This window comes from Rhinatrema bivittatum, chromosome 11 (assembly GCF_901001135.1).
Source record: "Rhinatrema bivittatum chromosome 11, aRhiBiv1.1, whole genome shotgun sequence".
NCBI lineage: Eukaryota > Metazoa > Chordata > Amphibia > Gymnophiona > Rhinatrematidae > Rhinatrema > Rhinatrema bivittatum.
The window spans coordinates 31,210,059-31,229,520 of NC_042625.1; the positions used below are offsets into that span (position 1 = coordinate 31,210,059).

The 19,462-nt window shown below is 42.3% G+C and overlaps 1 protein-coding gene across 2 annotated transcripts in view; it reads left to right on the forward strand.

The window, feature by feature from the left end:
• MYO1H (myosin IH) overlaps positions 1-15,719 on the forward strand; it is a 245,452-nt gene extending 229,733 nt beyond the window's left edge. For both annotated transcript variants that reach the window (XM_029571488.1, XM_029571486.1), the window contains exons 27-32: positions 1,959-2,014; positions 10,990-11,125; positions 13,227-13,297; positions 14,099-14,196; positions 14,943-15,039; positions 15,499-15,719. In XM_029571488.1, the coding sequence (XP_029427348.1) occupies positions 1,959-2,014; positions 10,990-11,125; positions 13,227-13,297; positions 14,099-14,196; positions 14,943-15,039; positions 15,499-15,522 (482 nt within the window). In that variant the 3' untranslated portion in view covers positions 15,523-15,719. The remainder of the gene's footprint in view (positions 1-1,958; positions 2,015-10,989; positions 11,126-13,226; positions 13,298-14,098; positions 14,197-14,942; positions 15,040-15,498) is intronic.
• The last annotated feature ends 3,743 nt before the right edge of the window (positions 15,720-19,462 follow it).

Consider the following 19,462-nt stretch of genomic DNA (forward strand, 5'->3'; position numbering starts at 1 on the left):
AACCCAACATTGTGTAATTATAGCATGGGTTATTTTTCCCTATATGCATCACCTTGCACTTATCCACATTAAATTTCATCTGCCATTTGGATGCCCAATTTTCCAGTCTCACAAGGTCTTCCTGCAATTTATCACAATCTGCTTGTGATTTAACTACTCTGAACAATTTTGTGTCATCTGCAAATTTGATTATCTCACTCGTCGTATTTCTTTCCAGATCATTTATAAATATATTGAACAGTAAGGGTCCCAATACAGATCCCTGAGGCACTCCACTGTCCACTCCCTTCCACTGAGAAAATTGCCCATTTAATCCTACTCTCTGTTTCCTGTCTTTTAGCCAGTTTGCAATCCACGAAAGGACATCGCCACCTATCCCATGACTTTTTACTTTTCCTAGAAGCCTCTCATGAGGAACTTTGTCAAACGCCTTCTGAAAATCCAAGTATACTATATCTACCGGTTCACCTTTATCCACATGTTTATTAACTCCTTCAAAAAAGTGAAGCAGATTTGTGAGGCAAGACTTGCCCTGGGTAAAGCCATGCTGACTTTGTTCCATTAAACCATGTCTTTCTATATGTTCTGTGATTTTGATGTATAGAACACGTTCCACTATTTTCCCTGGCACTGAAGTCATGAAAGCAGGCCTTCCTCTCCAAGGGCAAGTAAAAGCACACTCAGTAAGGGCTATGTCAACATCGATAGCACACTACCATTCAGTACCTATTGCTGACATCTGCAAAGTTGCGACTTGGAGTTCTCTTCACACATTTGCAGCGCATTACTGCCTGGACAAGGAAAGACATCAAGACTCTGCCTTTGGCCAATCCGTATTGAAGAACTTATTTCCAATATAATCCCAACTCCTTCCACATCTGATCTGCTGTGATTTTCAGGCTGCCTCATTTTTCCCAACAGTACACCAGTTGTTGTGCCTGTTGCACAAGTTGTGCGCTGTTGGTCCACACAAATATGTGTCAGCCTGTAGCTTGCTAATCACCCACATGTGAGGACTACCATCCTGCTTGTCCTGGGAGAAAGCAGAGTTGCTTACCTGTAACAGGTGTTCTCCCAGGACAGCAGGATGTAGTTCTCACGAAACCCACCCGCCACCCTGAGGAGTTGGGTCCGAAACGTTTCATTTTTTATTTTTTCGCTTGCACTTATTGCTACATATGAGACTGAAGGGAGACCCCTGGATAATGGCATGCTGGGCATGCTCAGTAGGCTCAGTGTGCCAGTCAAAAGTTTCTAGAAACTTTGACAGAAAGTTTTCCGTGATTGGCTCCATCCGGTGACGTCACCCGCATGTGAGGACTACATCCTGCTGTCCTGGGAGAACACCTGTTACAGGTAAGCAACTCTGCTTTCCCTTTATCGATTCTATGGTGACGGGTGCTGCAGGGTCTTTTTAATCCATTTTTCTCACTTTGGGAGGCCGGGAGCAATTTATACTCTTTTATCCCTTTGAAAATTGTACCCAAATAAGTAGGAACAGGTTTTGTTTGAAAGAAAAATATTTAGTAAATCTGACCCATAATGTTTGATTTTGGGGTGAGGTGGAGAGAAGGGGAGAAGTCCAATTTTATACCATAAGCAAATTATCCTTAGATTTTTTTTTTTTATTTATTTATTTATTTATTTATTTATTTATTTATTTATTTATTTAAAATAAAATAAATCCTTAGATGCCACTTCATTCCTTTTCTACCCATTTGTATCCTGTGGATAAAGGGCTTTCAGATTCTAGGCAAAGGACAAAATGGTCTTAATGGGTAATTCGGCATTTTTAACAGCATATAAATCCGATGTGTGTAGGGAGGAGGGGTGAATGGGGGAGACTCTGCCCAGGCCATAAAAGTTTGAACTGATTCCAAATCGTACTCAGTGATGCTCCTCAGATGCAAATACCAAGACACTGAACGGTGTATTAAATTGTCATTGTTTTTCTTTAGACGAACAAGACATTAATCCTAAAGCGTTGCAGCTCATTAGGAATGAGAGAATCAAGGTAAGTGTAACTTTTACCTTTGCAATATTTCCTGGCCTAGCCTTCTGGGGTATCAACTGCTATGAGGAAAGGCTAAAGAGATTAGGGCTGTTCAGCTTGGAGAAGAGACAGCTGAGTGAGGATATGATAGAGGTATATAAAATCATGAGAGGACTTGAATGAGTAAATGTGAATCAGTTATTTACTCTTTTGGATAATAGAAGGACTAGGGGGCATTCCATGAAGTTAGCAAATAGCACTTTTAAAATAAATTGGAGAAAATGGTTTTTAACTCAATGTACAATAAAGCTGAAATTCGTTGCTGGATGATGTGGTTAGGGCAGTTAGTGTAGCTGGGTTTAAAAAAGATTTGGATAAGTTCCTGGAGGGGAAGTCCATTAACTGCTATTAAACAAGCTGACTTAGTAAATAGCCTCCGCTATTACTGGCATCAGTAGCATGGGATCTACTTAATGTTTGGGTACTTGCCAGGTCCTTGTAACCTGGATTGGCCACTGTTGGAAATAGGATGCTGTTATATTTATCTACCATTGGTGCAATCAGCTCCTTCTCTAAAGCCATGTTTAGATTGGTAAGATGGCTTTTGTACAGTATTTGTATTTTACCTTTAACATCGGTGCTTAGAAGTTTAATTTGAAAGTTTTTTCTTTTGCTGATTTGGACATTAAAGGTTGGATTATTAAAGTCTGAGACGTGTCAAAATTGGAAGATGTGTGCGCATCTAGCACATGCATGTGTCCATTTGATTTTATGAGTATTATATAATGCATGCATGCACAAGTACCAATGTGCGAATATCTCACAATGTGAAAAAGAGGGGCGGAATGCGGGTGGGGCATGGGTGAGCCAGGGTGAGGCAAAGAGATGTGCATGTAAGTATCTATGCACCTGGATAAGCACCCAGGTATATTTGAGTGTAAAATTACTTTTACTATGGAGGAGGTGTAAGTCTCAATAAAACTATTTCCAGGCATCTATGAAGTGTTTGAGGGATTTGGAGTAACAGGGGGCGTGCAGGCTAAAGAACCAGAGGGGTTTGGAGGACTAGCAAACTGGTGAAACTGTTCATGGTGTGAGTATATACCTACCTGTTATAAAATTCCTGACATTGCACGGCTGTGTGTGCACACTTGTAAAATTAGAAGCACACATACGTGCATCGGGGCTATTTTATAACATATGCATGCCCACTTGAAAGTTACCATCCCAGGGGGGAAATTCTCACACCTGTGCATGTTGCACTGAATTTCTCAAAAGGAAAGTCCTCTTGGAGAGTGCCATTAGTGCAAAGTACTTGTGGACTCTTGCACCTGCTTTATGTGCTGGGAAAACTTCTATGGAGCGAAGCACATTAGTTTTGAAATACAACACGTGCATTTATCCTCTGATCCTGCCCAAAATGAGCCCCCCGCCCTTCCTGGGGACATATCCCCTCAGCCCAGCTAATAATGTCACCCAGTGAGGGCAAATTGCAGATAGCCAGTGTACCCCGGGACAGATAGCTTTTGAAAATTGTCTTTTGCAAGTAAAACCCAGGTCCTCAGTGGCGGTATAGCAGCGCTGCTGGGCTGGACTCCAGTACCTCACTTCTAAAGCTGTTTTTAATTACACGGCATATGGAGAGAAACAGTATTTTCAATTATTGTATGTGTATTTTGATTATTTCCTATTTCTGCTTGTGACATTTGTATTTAAGTTTTATTTCTAACAACTGCACTTAGGTTTTATATTCTGTATTTATGTTGCTTTTGGCGGCTCGCGGCCTCCCACAAGTCACAAGTTCCCTGACACTGATGAAGACCGCCCACCAAGGATTCAGTGTGCTCCCTTCCTCCCGGGGAGCAGGAGTGCCGATGCAGCCTCTCCCCTGCTCACGCGGCCCAACGCTCCTCTCTCTCCTAGGCACACACGTGACCGATCCTGCCCTTCTTAATGGGCAGTGACGAGAATGCTAGCCCGGCACTCACTGATGACCTCACCACCTGGACCTGTTTAAGTCAGCTCCTGTCTAGACTCCTTAGTCTCCATGGGAGCACCGATGCTTCCTACACTGGCACCTGCTGCTCCCGCAGCACCTCCACACTCCTTCATTCGTTTACCAGCCCCTCCCCACTATGCCAGGGAGCATCAACTATGCTGGGGGTTCATCAACCAGTGCAATATGCATTTTTGTCTCCAATTAGCCGTGTTTCCGGATAACTCTGTGAAGACTACTCTATTCTTTCTCTTCTGGATGGCAAGGCCTGGGCCTCTCTCTTCTAGGAGCGCTCTGACCCAATACTTCGGGACCTCCAATGCTTTCTAGTCGCCTTTAAGACCGTATTTGATGACCCAGGTTGCCAGGCAGTCTCTGGTTCGGATCTCCTCCACATCCGTCTGGGCAGTCGCTCCTTCTGAGATTGCACCATCAAATTCTGGACCCTGACTAAAGAACTCCACTGGGGAGAGGACTGCCTCTGCTCCATTTTCCTGGATAGATTGTCATTCTGGTTTAAGAATGAACTGGTAGCTCGTGAGCTTCATGACTCATTGGTCTCTCTCATCAAGTTGGCAGGATGAATTGGCCGTTGGCTCCAGGAGCGAATCTGGGAGTTACAGTCCTCTAGGAGGTGTGCGGTCACTGCCAATTGGCCCTGGTGCCTCTCCTTCCCATCGGAGGCAACTCCCTCCTCTGGAAACCCTGCGGAAGAACCAATGCAACTGGGTAGCAGTCATCTGACCCTAGAGGAGAGCCTCTGATGCTGTCAGGCTGGGCTCTGTCTCTTCTGCGGTGAGGCGGGTCAGCAGCAAGATGGGGGCCTTCCAATCTTTTGCATCGAGTGTCAAATGTATGATTTTTTACCCACTGGTGAGAGATTGTATGTGTGCACCCGATGCAAAGAGTTCCTGTCTCTCAGAGAATGAGTCAGATCTCTGGAGGCTAGAGTGGCAGACCTGGAGGAGCTGAGGCAAACAAAGAGGTATATAGATGAGACGTAGTAGCCAAGTACCAACTCCAGGCTGGCAGCCTTGGTGCTGCTTTGGAGAAGTAAGATCTCCTGATCAGAGAGCATCAACCTGGTGTGCCAGGAAATTATCCTGTAGCAAGGACCTGCTCTCCAGGCGATGCATTGTCCTCTTGAACAGAGGAAGTATCTCCCAGGACTACTGCCCAGGACAGAAGAGTTAGGTTGGCCGTCATAGTTGGTGATTCGATTATTAGGAATGTAGATAGCTGGGTGGCTGGTGGCCGTGAGGATCACCTGGTAACATGCCTACCTGGTGCAAAGGTGGCAGACCTCACGTGTTACCTAGTTAGGATTTTAGACAGTGCTGGGGAGGAGCTGGCTGTCTTGGTACATGTGGGCAACAATGACATAGGAGTTCTGGAAGCCAAATTTGGATCTTAGGTAGAAAGCTGAAAATCAGAACCTCCAGGATAGCCTTCTCTGAAATGCTCCCTGTTCCATGCGCAGGTCCCCAGAGGCAGGCAGAGCTCCGGAGTCTCAATGCGTGGATGAGGCAATAGAGCAAGGAAGAGGGATTCAGTTTTGTAAGGAACTGGGGAACCTTTTGGAGAAAGGGGAGTCTTTTCCAAAGGGATGGGCTCCACCTTAACCAGGGTGGAACCAGACTGCTGGCACTAACCTTTAAAAAGGAGATAGAGCAGCTTTTAAACTAGAACAAAAGGAAAGCCGGCAGTTGCTCAACAACAAATGGTTCAGAGGGAGGTATCTTCGAAGGATACTAATGAAGCATTAGAATTAGGTTACCCCAACAGAGAGGTTCCAATAATAAGAAAATTAGTCCATGTGCCTATAAGTAAAGAATCACCTGAGTTAAATGATTCCAAATTATCCCTGACAACTGAATAGCAGAATGTTAATACAAACAAAAAACACACTTTGAAATGTTTGTATGCTAATGCCAGAAGTCTAAGCAGTAAGAAGGGAGAGTTAGAGTGTATATCAGTGAATGATGACATAGACTTAATGGCCATCTCAGAGATATGGGGAAGGAGCATAACCAATGGAATAGTGGTATACCAGTTACAAATTATATCACAATGATAGAAAGGAGCAACTTAATGGCTAGGTGGCACTTTATGTCCTGGATGGCAGAGTCTAACAGGATAAAGACCCTGCAAGAGACCCTACACAATTGAATCTTTATGGGTTGGGGAAGAGTATAGGAGCGTAGGAGTAATCTACCATCCACACGGCCAAAATGATGAGACGGACCCAAAAAACAGCAAGGAAGATGGTCTATCGAAGCCATGAGGATAATGAAAAGAAGATAGATCTGGAAGTCCTTAATAAACCTTTTCTGTGTACAGATAGTATAAAAGTGCCCGACTCTAGCCTGGATTTTGCTCTCTGTGAGAGGTAATGGAGGTGGGGCTGCTTGGCAAGTGATCATAATATGATCAAATCTAAATTAATGACAAGAAAGGGGACAGTAAGTAAATCCAAGGCTCTATCACTAAACTTTAAAAAGGGAAACTTTGACAAAATGAAGAAAATAGTTTAAAAAAACTGAAGGGTGCAGCAACAAAGGTAAAGATTGTACAACAAACTACTTCTAGTGGTACCGATATAGTATTTACAGAAAACAAAAGGAAAATATAATACTCACAATTAGTTACAACTCCAGGAAACTTGACGAACACAGAAAAACAAACATGAATGATTCCCTTCTAGAATCCTTTAGCTGGGTCTTCTCTGTTCCTCCAAATGGGATATCCTCTGTCTGACTACCACGGACAGGCTCTACTTGTACCTCTGACCACAGGAGGCAGTGGCCAGGATCCATATTGTCCAGCAAAAGAATGAAAAGTCTCTGAAAAGGTGTACTGTTACTTCATTAATCACGTCGGGTCACCATTTGTTTAGCCCCCCCCTTCTCATATGTTTACCAGAGAGGCTGCTTCAAGCTAAACCTTCAAGGTGCTTGTCCCTGGATCTACACGAAATTCAATTGTTTATCTACTTACATGAACTTAATGTACAGGAAGAGATCTACTCAGATTCAGTTGAAGTAATTCAGATACATTTATTTTGATAGACGGCAAGCAAACAAGTTCCAATTAGTAAGTAGTATAAAAGTATAAAAAATATCATAAAGCAAGCCAGACTCTTTCTTCCCGGAGAAAAACAAGCCGCTGAATAGTTAAAGGCAGCATTCCAATTCTAATTTTACAGCTTTGGTTTTTTATACCCATGAAGTAAACAATATTATGTGACTTCCAGCAATAAACTTTTCACTGTAGCCTTTGCTCTACTCCCTGCTATCCAGCTTGAGCCAGTTTGGTCCAACTCTTATATATAGATTACAGCATTTTGCTGTTAAGTTTTGGTTTCTGGAAAATGCCAGTATCTGAGTTTTAACTTTTTTTTTTTTTTTTTTACTTTCTATCAAAGGCTCAAACCTCAGACACCTATGTATTCATTTATTCAGACTGTTATCCCAGTGTACTTATGTCCTCCAAATGACCTTGGATTCCCATATGTTATCTTATTCTTATTCATTTCAGTGCTTAGTCCCTTTACTGCCCAGTGTTGCAGGGCTGGCCAGGTTCTGTACTACATGGAACAACAATATGGACTCTTACAGCACCATACATTTCTACACTATTTATTTATTTATTTATTTATTTATTTATTTATTTATTTAAGGCTTTTATATACCGACTTTCTTGATACAGATCAAATCAACTCGGTTTACATCGAACTAAGCAGAACTATAACCAACAATTCAACAAGAAACATTTAGAAGGAGCATAAAAGTTACATTATAACAAGGTTGCCTTAACTGGGAGAAGGAAAAAAAGAGGGGGAGAACGAAAGATAAATTATTATATACAATAAATTACTATATACAATGGAGTATGGGATGGAGGCAGAGGCCAAACCTCATGATAAGTTGTGAGCCACTACTCTTAACAGAAGGCCTGGGGGTACCTGTCAGAGTGGCAGTTACTACCTTTAACAGAAGGCATAGGGTAACCTGTATGGAGTGGCAGTTATTACCCTTAACAGAAGGCCTGGGGGTAACCTGCATAGAATGGCAGTTACTGCCCGTAACAGAAGGCATGGGGGTAAGCTGCAGGGAGCAGCAGTTACTACCATGATTAACTTGCTGTGCAGCCTGGACAGACCATTTGGTCTTCATCTGCTGTCTTTACTATGTTACTAGGTTACATAGGAAGAAGAAACAGTATCAGCAGAATTCCCATATCAAGAGGACATGGATACACACAGAAGATCCTTAGCAGTGAAGGGAAAACCAGAGATGAATGGTGGTCTGTGTTAGAGTGGGGCTTAAACTGGTCTTTGTCCCCTCCCTCACCCCCTGACAGTCAGGTTTTTAGGTTACCTCTAATGAACATACATTAAATATATTCTAATGTATTGCTATTCTAATTCTAATAATATAATAATAATAATAATAATATTCTAATAATGTATTGCTATTCTAATGTATCAATAGGCTGAAATGTAAATATTGTGCTGTTCAATTTCTCCCCTTCCATCCCAAGTTTATTTTCCTTGTTTTTTGTAACTTTCCCTCTCCCTTTTTCTGATTCACTGTATTTAAAGTTCAAGGTTCTTATTGAAAATATTGTTTTTTACGTTACGTTATGCTTTACACTCCTTGTTATTTGTAAACCGGGTTGATGTGATGCCTATCATGAAACTCGGTATAACAAAAACAATAAATAAATAAATAAATAAATAAATAAATAAATATTTGCATGCACTGCCACCAATGTGTTCAAATATCTCTTGCATATTCAGCAGAGATATCCTGAAAGCCTGACTGAGTAGTGAGAGCCCCAGGACTAGCCTGAGCATTGTTTGGTCCCTGTAGTCTTTTTCTATAATATTATTCTGCGTTTCTGTGCTTTACATGAATCAGTATGATTCCTGCAAGGGGTGCTGCTGAGGATCAGCGTAACACCACCCTGATTTACCTCACAAATCTGACCCACAGGAATCCAAGGGAGGGTCTTTCAAACACTTCAGAAGCAAATATCCCCTCAAGAATGAAATATGCTTCAGCATGAAAAAGGAAAGTCTTTATTATTTTATTTGTTTGAATGCCCAACTGAATTATCTAAAAGGTTATTTAACTGGTACTGCAGTCTAAACCCCTCTGAGAATACTTGCGTTGTTTAAACTGAAGGCTGGTAGGAGGCAGATGGCTGTACAGCCTGACAGTTTTGGGAGGGAGAAAGAGAGAGAACAATAATGTGATCAGTTGAGTTTTATAATTAATGACCTTTGGGAATGCTGAGACGCAGGGACAGACATGACTTGCCCAAAAGCCCACAGTGTGTCAGGGCAGTGCTGGATTTAAGAGTTTAGCAACCTAAGGCAGCACTGTAGGGTAGGGTACCCCCTCAGGAGCTTGGACAGCCAGGATTTCACTATGAGAGAATGTAAAGCATGGGAGGGCTGTTTGGCTAGAGTGCCATAATGGTGCCTCTTTGAAGTGGCAATGGTACATGGCCCTAAAATTAAATGAATGAGAGAAGGCACCACTTAGGCCTGGATATTTGGTGCTCTCAAAATTTGGCACCCTAGGCTGTTTCCTATGCCTAAATCTGGGCTTGTATCAAGGACAAAGTTAGTACTGGAGGGATTAGACACTAGAGCACGCCTGCTGCAAAAAAAAAAATTAAAATGTGTAGAATCATTCATTTGGGGAACAGAAATCTAAGGGGGTGATACTCGATGAGAGGTGGGAGGCTGATTTCCACAGACCAAGAGAGAGACCTTCAGATGAGTGTCTGGTGATCTCAAGGTAGCAAAACAGTGTGATAAGGCAGTGGCTAGAGCCAGTGGGATGCTAGAGTGCACAGAGAGGAAAAAGGAAGCACTAATGCCTCTTTACAGGTTTATTGTGAGGCTTCACCTAGAATACTGTATTCAGTTCTGGAGGCCATACTCAGAAAGGATATAGGCAGAGTGGAGGCAGTCCAGAGAAAGGCTACTAAAATGGTGTGAGGTCTGCAACAAAAACCATATGGGATGAGACTGAAGGACCGAAATATGATTACCCTAGATAAGAAGCGAGATGGGGGATATGATACAGATATTTAAATATCTGAACTGCATTAAGGCACAGGAATCAAACCTTTTTCAGTGGAGAAGATGTAGAACTAGGGATCAAGATATGAAGCTCCAAGGGGATTGGCTCAGGAGCAACATCAGAAAGTACTTTTTCATGAAAAGGGTGTTGGATGCCTGGAATGCCCTTCTGGAGGAAGTTATAGAGACTAAACAGCAATGGAATTTTAAAAAGGTGGGATATGCATGGAGGAACCCTGATGGCAAGCCAATGGGAATAAAGCACTGGGGTAACTTGTACAGAGTGACAGGTACCACCCAAAACAGCACTGAGGGTAATCTGCACAGAATGGAAGTTACAGCTCAAATGCAGCATTACCTTTGTGCTTCCTGGTAACCTGTATGCAACAGGGTTTATAATTCTAAGCAGCAGTGATGCAATTGAACTGGGCCTGCAGAAAGTCTGGGGGACCTCTGTGGAGGGACCATGGAGAAACCCAAAAAGCTGGGTTTTAACATGTGGTGGCCACTGTAACATATTTTGGGCATGGTTGGGAAGGATATAGAGTGGTAGGGTAAGGGTGGAGAGGTCAGTTAAAAGAAGTGAGGAGAGGGAGTTAGTGTTGAGTTACATGAGGGAACTCATATGCACATCTTATACCCAAGTGCACAAAAATCAAATGGTCAGACTAGATGGGCCATTTTAGTCTTTATTTGCCTTCATTCACTTTGTAATGATGTTAAACCACTGCATATTCAGACTGTCGGAAGCAAAAAGCTGAATATTTTTCTCATAGGATACCATAGTGAGGGCAGTAGCTGGATCATACCTCACAATCTGTGCCTCGTTCCACATAGCAGCAGTGAATGTATGATCTCAAATCTTGCATCGTTTGGTGTTAGCTTTCTCTTCTTTTATTTCAGTATGGCACACCAGCGACCAAATACGACAGAAATGGGTTTAAGCCACGGCAACGCCAGCTTGTTATGACGGAGTTGGCACTTTATGTGGTAGAACTGGCCAAAATCAAACAGAAAATTGAATATGCAACCCTGAAAGGTAAAAAGAGTCCCATCTCCTAAAAGCTGAACATGAAACATGCATCTTACTATTTAATTAAAGAAATATATATCCCAAAAATAGCAGGAAACACTTGTATAAAAACAAAAAATACAAAATATATTCCGCTACATAAATAGGCTCTTATTGTGTACGAAGAGTGACCATCATACAGTGCCCTTGCAACGTATGGCTTATATGTGTAAGCCTTTACAAGCGCTGGGGCTTTATAATGATAGGTCACTTCTTTTGATGATTAATGTATTCCCCGAAGGGCTATATGACATTGCACTTATCTTAGCATGAAATATCCACGGTGCAGCTGTATGTAAGTCTTCCTCATTTGTCTTGAAAGGTTCAATAATGCAGCAATATGTGAGTCTTCCAACAATGCAACTGTTTCAAAGCAATTAACTTCTTCAGGGAACACAAAGCTGCATGCTGCTAATAAATTTGTGGTGGTGATAGAACTGCAACACTTAATCTAAAAGAGAATCAGTGGATTTTCCGATTAAACTCAGTAGAACCTCAAGGATTGAATGAGAAAGTGGAATGGTATTCTGTGATTTAAAGATTAGGATACCTCTAGACATCGGAGATGACTACACGTCTTCAATAATAGCGCACACGTTTTTAAATGGCAGCTGCAACGTCATTCACCATGTACGGAGTTTTGATATGGCCGCCTCCGAGCTGTCAAGTTCTCAGAGGACTCCCCGATATTCAACATATTCATTTCTTCAATAAAAGCATTTTTCAAAATGGCCGCTGATGAAACGTCATTAACCTTTTTTGGACTTTAAAATGGCTCCTGATGAAACGTCATTTCCCTTATTTGGAGAGTCCATCCCCATCACTTCCGGCTGTCATTCCACCCGGTCAATGGGATTCCCTTTATAAACAGCGTCTCCTTCAAAGACCATTGTCAATTACCGGGAAGAAATGTCAACAGGTAGCTTGTGGCACCTAAAAGTGAGTACCTCTATTTTCAGCGGGCTAAATTTTATTTGAAAGCCTTTTGAATACGTGACTGTTTCCAGTTATTTTTACGATTACAGTGCATTCATAAATTATTCCGGATGGCATATTGACCACATTCCACAAACAGTAAGTGTTCCAAGTTCCTTCACAGCCATGGTGTTTTATAAGCTCATAGCAGTTTATTAAAGGACTCTTTTCATTTACTTTTCATTGCACAAATTTATTAGCAGCATGCAGCTTTGTGTTCCCTGAAGAAGTTAATTGCTTCGAAACACTTGCAGTGTTGGAAGACTCACATATTGCTGCATTATTGAACCTTTTAAGACAAATGAGGAAGACTTACATACAGCTGCACCGTGGATATTTCATGCTAAGATAAGTGCAATGTCATATAGCCCTTCGGGGAATACATTAATCATCAAAAGAAGTGACCTATAAGCCCCAGCGCTTGTAAAGGCTTACACATATAAGCCATACGTTGCAAGGGCACTGTATGATGGTCACTCTTCGTACACAATAAGAGCCTATTTATGTAGCGGAATATACTTTTTATTTTCTTACTATTTAATAGCAGCAACTCTGAACATTGGAAAAGGCTGAGGTAATTCACCGAAAGCCATGCAAGTAACATGCAAAAACCGTGGAAAGTCAGTATGCTAATAGTTAAATGGCTGCTATCTGATGCCTGCTGGTAGTCTTCACCCACCATTTCACTACATGGAAGAGGCTATACTGGAAGGATGTAAGGAATGCATATGGAAAAACAACTTTCATATTTCATTTTCTATTTGATTCAGGTTTTTCATTTTATTTCTATCAATTCAGCACACACTAAAAGGACAGAAATGAAATGGCATTTTGTTGGTTTTTTGGTTTTTTTTGTCATTTTGGATGGGAAACAACACAGAACAGAACAAATAAGATTATTATTTCCCTGTCATTGTAACGTGTCCCTAAAGGATTTTGCATTGTTATTCCCTCCCTGAAAAACTATTCTGCAGGTGCCCCTGGAGTAAGGCCCCAGTTTACTGGCTTACATTTTTATAAGCTGATTTTTCTTAATTAGCAGCGGTCTGTAACCTCTACAGAGAGTGATTTTTGCACTACTTTCATTTTTAAGGTATTTCGGTCAGTAGCCTGAGTGATGAGATCTTAGTGATCCACGTCCCCACAGAGGACAATAAGCAAAAGGTGGGAAATCAAACTTCTACCAGTATCTAGTAAGCTCATAATTTTACAAGATTTTATTGTGCTTTTTTTTTATCATCATGTAATCCTAGTGTGGTATATAAAAAAACAGAAATCTGTCTAGCTTATTTTGGACAAGAAGTTTGTTAATGATTTTCATTGGATCCTGATCTCTTCTGGGTCAAAGTTGCCCTTCACAGAATCCTCCATAAACTGGAACCATAGTCAGTCAAGAGACAGAGTCAGAAATTAGCATATGGATTGAGTATTATCCTTTACTGTGATCTGCCATCAATATGCTAATTCCTGACTTCTCACTGGTTGAGATTTAGATTGTCTAGTATTGATGCTACTCCAAGAACTGCTTGACACCATGCACAGCAGGAATTTTTGATCTACAGTACCCTTGTCTGCTTCCACACTGCAGTCCTAGAAGAGATCGATGTGGTCATCTTTGTATAATTCTTTCTTTGGGCCAGTGAAAGGCGTCATGATCTGAAATAATTCAATATCTATTATGGCAATAGTAACCTGGTTGCCACAATGGCAGAAGGACCGATCAGCATTACTGTTAGAAGCTGTCCATGGGCAAGTGTCATTAGCTTGCATGACACATGAACCTGGCTACCACTATTGCTGTTTATTAATAACATAATTCATCCCATAGCATTTTAGCATTTCAGGGTTTGAAAGTGTTAACAGTAAGAATGAAAAACTCACAAAAAAATTCCAGAAAAAGTGTACATCAGCCTGCTCCCATTGTTTGCTTTTAGTTTTGACTGTTCTTTTCTTTTCGGATTCTAGGGAGATGCAATCTTGCGATGTGAACATATCTTTGAAACGGTTACAAAACTGTGTATGCTGGCCAATAAGCAAAACTCAGTAAACATTGTCCAGGGAAGGTATGCAATTAATATATATGGATGCCAGTTTTAGGACCACATATAATTCAGTTTGGAAATAATGTCTATCAAATTCTTCCTTAAACCCTAGAAAACAAAACTGTGTTAATTGCCAGGTGCTTATGGATAGCAACATCTGAAGATCACCAACAGTTGAAAACTGGTAGCCAAATCATAGCTTTGTTGCCCATTTTGAGCCACCTGGTTCTCAGTGACTGACAGAAATTTTGCTAAGGTGTTGGAGCCATTGGTGGACAAAAATCTGCAATTGCCTGAGTCTGAAAAAATATATACAGCTCATTTGAAGTGCCACATCATGTTTATGTTATGCTGTCATTTTTCTTGGCTTTTTAAAAGTGTTTCCATTTATATCCCTCCTTAATCATGAATGATTTTGATCAAGATTTAGGTCTTCTATGTTAGTAAAGTCCATTTTTGGGTAATAGCTTAAGCTTTGCCAGTCTCAAGTCTGAGTCCTTCAGCACCATGGGCTCTGCCTGACTTGGCAGTTCAGCATGTGCTCCGCCGGCTTCCTCCACGGCCCAGACTGGCAGTGCCAGAGAAAACAGGACGAGAATGCCCCATGCTTCCTGCATGTATGTGTTTTAACTCTAGTCAGGCTTCTTTGGGCTTTAAAAGGGCAGCTATCATCAAAAGAAAGATGAAGGGGGTGAACCTTTCTAGTTAGCTGGGGTCTGCTTTCGCTATATTGAAGACACCTGATGTGTGTGTGGGTTTCTTTGTAGCCTTCAGTTCCATTTCAAGGGGCGAGAAGGAACCATCGTCTTCAGCAGTGGTCAGGAGCCACAGGTCTTTAAAGCAAAAAATGGGCATCTGATGGTGGTGAGTTTGTAGAATGGTCACTAACAGTGCAATAAGTGCCTGGCTCAGAATATTACAGATCATCCAGAGACTGTGGTCAGCCAGGCTTTGTGAGCTGACTTTCAATCATTTCATCTGTACTTTAATTTAAAAAAAAATCTGGCTTTCATAATCCCTGTAAAATGATTTCCTATCAAAAAATCTTTGTGACCTCCTGTCCCGATTTTAACAATTTCTGTACTCATTACTTAACACTGCTCTCTTCCATGCTTTAAATCTACACCCACATATGGTACACATATATATGGGTGTCTGTATATGTTTATACACCTAATCATATATTACATCACATATGGTGCCCAGGGATCTCTCGGATCCCACAGGAAGAGCAGCGTTTGTGACTGGTTTCCATAGTATATGTGTACCCTACAAAAAAGAGGGGAAGCAATGATTTCCAGATCTTTTCTCACTTTATTGTAGGTATCAGCCAGAGCAAAGTCCTGACACGTCCTGGCTTCTCACACCAGCTTCTTAAAGAACAATCCTCTACCACCACTCACCAGCTCCGTTTTATTCAGGACCCAGGGACGCATTCTACCCCGCACCCGATGCAGTCCAGCAGTTCCCACAGAGGCTGTGGGCCAGTCTTTCGGCAGCGCAGCAACCACCTCTCAGAATTGTGTTTTACACAAAAAAAAGAACAGCAGCTCTTTGTCAAAGAGACATGGAGCTCCCTCCTCCCCACACCGTTCTTTCCAGATGTGAATTATATCCTACAAGGACTTGGATTCAACATAGCTCAAAAAACAGATCGGTTTGTTTTGAAAGCATCTCATTGAAAAAATATGACTGTTTCTATGTAAATATTTTAAAATGAAGTTTAGTATTTCCTGTGCCTCCCGTTTTGCCTTTGCGTAGCAGGGCAGTTCATGACGCATTGTAACTGGCTGGTAATGGTAATTGTATTGTCTGTAAGGCACTTTGGATAAACACATACTATATACACCATTCCAAAACACAACTGGGTTGGCTTTCCAACTGGTACTGGTCAAGTGAGTTTCCGGGACAAGTGATTCTAGAATATTAGTTTTTCATTATGTGTACTTGTATAACAAGATAAAACGTGAATAATGCAAACAGTGTAAACAGCTGGCAAAATAAAAACTACTCAAAAGTGGTTACATGAACTAAGAACAAGAAGGCTGGTCTGGAGTTTTATTCTAGTTATTCACCCCGACGTGGCAGCTGAAAGCCTTTCCTCTAAAGGCAACACACCGAGTGTGGTTTACTTATTCTATTCTTAGAAAGTACGAAGTGCACTGCAAATCTTCAGCTGTAGTGTTGCACAGCACTAGCCTCTTATCAATATCTTGAGACAATACAAAATTTTGGAAAGAACAGCAGGTCCACACCTTTCCCCATCCTGAGCAACAACTCTTGCAATATTCATCAACTACTTCCACTGAGGTCTCCATTCAATATCAATTTCTTTCTCAAAAGCATAAACGGGAGAAAAATCATCTGGGTTCTGAACAGCCCAGTCTTGAACAGGTCCATGTGCTTTGACTAGCGATTAGGTGTTAAACTGGGATCTGAGCAAACTGGATGTGCCACATGGTCTCCATCTACTGTCATTTACTATGTTATGTTATCCTAGGACAAGCAGGATGGTAGCCTTCACATAAGGGTGACGTTACTGGATGGGGCCCTATCACAGAAAACTTTCTGTCAAAGTTTCTAGAAACTTTTGACTGGCACAGTGAGTCTACCGAGCATGCCCAGCATGCCATTATCCTTCGAGTCAGTCTTTTTTTTTTTCCACGCTGCAGTTTGCCTTGCGGTTAGGAGCCCTGTGTGATTCCTCACACAATTTTACTCAAGGAAAAAGTATTAATAATTCTTCAGAAAAATATCCCTTCATAGGGGTCTCCCATTTACATTCATTTTTCTCCAGTTCGGTGAGTAAAATACTTCATTTTGCCATCGATACCATTTTCACCGTCCTGCGGTGACCGCAAGCCATCGACAGCTGTCCGACCAACTTTTTTGTCATCATGGCAACAGGGTTTCGAAAGTGCCCAAAGTGCCCTCGTACCATGTCAATAAACAACCCCCATGATGAATGCGTCTTATGTCTTGGCGCTACCCACAATGTCTCTTCATGTCCTAAATGCGCTGAAATGACAGCGAAAGGTAGGCGGGCTTGCCTGAAAAAAATGGAAACTATTTAAACTAGAATTGATTCCATCGACATCGACACATTCTTCACCGGCAGGGGTGTCCAAAAAAGTAATAAAGACCTGCCAGGTACATGAAGGCAGTGATGACCACCCATCTCAGACACCATCAAAGGCATCAATAAAATCTACCTCGACGCTGGGGAAAGCAAGGCCGAGCACCACGAAAAGCATCGACACCGGCACTGAAAGGAATCCATGCCCGGTGCCAGCACTGATGCGGGAGAGGCTTCGATGACCATCAAACCGCTCTCAAAGAGGACAAGGTTAGAGGAACCGCTTATGCCCTCTATGCCAGAGCATCCAAGGCAATCCCCATTGATAGCAGTGCCGAGAACTGCGCCCCACAGGGACTGTGGAGGAGCCAGTTCCGCCAAGTCTGCCACCCCCTGTAGCTGCTCTGTCTATATCAGCTATATGGGAGGAACTGGATGGATTTATCTGCCAGGCAGTCATCGATGTCCTCTGGAAACTACATCAACCGGTGCCGGCCCCCATACCAGCACCAATGCCTTCGATGGTTGCACCACTACTTACCAAACCCGATGTACTGATCGGTGCAATACCGACACAACCTGGGCCATCGATGCCAAAGGAACAGACACATCCTCCAAAAGACCTGATACCTATCTCCAGGCATTTTTCCTCGGTGCCTTCAGTGCCACAACTGATACCATTGATACCACCGAAGCATCAAACAAAACCATCAAAGGATCCATCGATGACTACACGTCCTTCAATGCCATTCTTCATTCCTCCTTCAAGTCCTCAACCACACACCTTTTCAGATACCTGGGAAGATGTAGATACTGATTCTTCTACTGAGGATATCTTGTCAGAACCCTCTCCACCAGAGGAAAGGAGAAAGTCACCACCTAAAGACCTCTCCTTTTCCAATTTCATAAGGGAAATGTCAGAAACAATCCCTTTTCAACTAGTAACAGAGGAAGATACAAGGCATAGGACATTGGAGGTACTCCAATTCGTGGATGCTCCAAAAGAAATAGTGGCCATACCAGTACACGAAGTACTGGTAGACCTGCAGCATCGACTTTGGGAACGTCCCTGTACGGTTCCTCCAGTTAACAGAAGAACAGATGCTACTTATTTGGTGCAGCATATACTCGGTTTCCAAAAACCTCAGCTCCCATATCAGTCTGTTGTGGTAGAGTCAGCACAAAAGAAGTCAAGGAGGATTCGTCCACATTCATCAACACCTCCTGGCAAAGAGCAAAAGTTTGTGGACACTTTAGGACGCAAAATGTTTCAAGGCTCCATGCTCTTATCAAGAATTGCCTCATATCAGCTGTACATGATGCAATACCAAAGAAACCTGTGGAAACAGGTTCAGGAAATAGCAGAAACTCTTCCACAACAACAGGACACTCTCAATACAGTCATACATAAAGGCCTTGAGGCTGGAAAGCACGAGGTACTTGCAGCCTACGATTCATTTGAAACAGCCTCCAGAATGGCAGCAACCAGCATCAGTGCCAGAAGATGGGCATGGTTGAAGGCATCAGACCTCAGGCCCAAGGTCCAAGATAGACTGGCTGACTTCCTTTGCACTGGTGAAAATCTTTTTAGAGATAAAGTGCAAGATGCAGTTGTGCAACTTAAAGATCACAATGAAACGCTGTGTCAACTGTCCATAATCATCACAGAAGCCCCGTCTTCTGCCAGATGTTCATCTAGAAAGGACAATAAAAAGCCATTCTACAGACCTGGCAGGTATTATCCACCTGCTCCTCGTGGAAGAACAACTAGATCACCTCAAAGAAGACATCCTGGGCAACCAAGAACATCCAGACCTCAGCCTCCCCCTCAAACAGGCCAAGCATCTGGTTTATGAAGAACTCCCAGAGAACAGCAGCCTCTCCAGAAATCCAAATCAAAGTTTACCAGTAGGAGGCCGGGTTCATCATTTTCTATCCAACTGGATACGCATCACCACAGATCAATGGGTACTTTCTATTATATCACAAGGTTACCGTTTAAACTTTCTCACGGTACCCAGAGATTCCCCACCCAACTTACTGTGGGTATGCAAAGATCGCACAACTCTTCTCGAGTTAGAATTATCCACCCTACTAGGAGCCAGGGCCGTGGAACCTGTTCCCCAACCTCAGCAGGGCAGAGGATTTACTCCTGCTATTTTCTCATTCCAAAGAAAACAGGAGGCCTCCGCCCCATCTTAGACCTCCGCA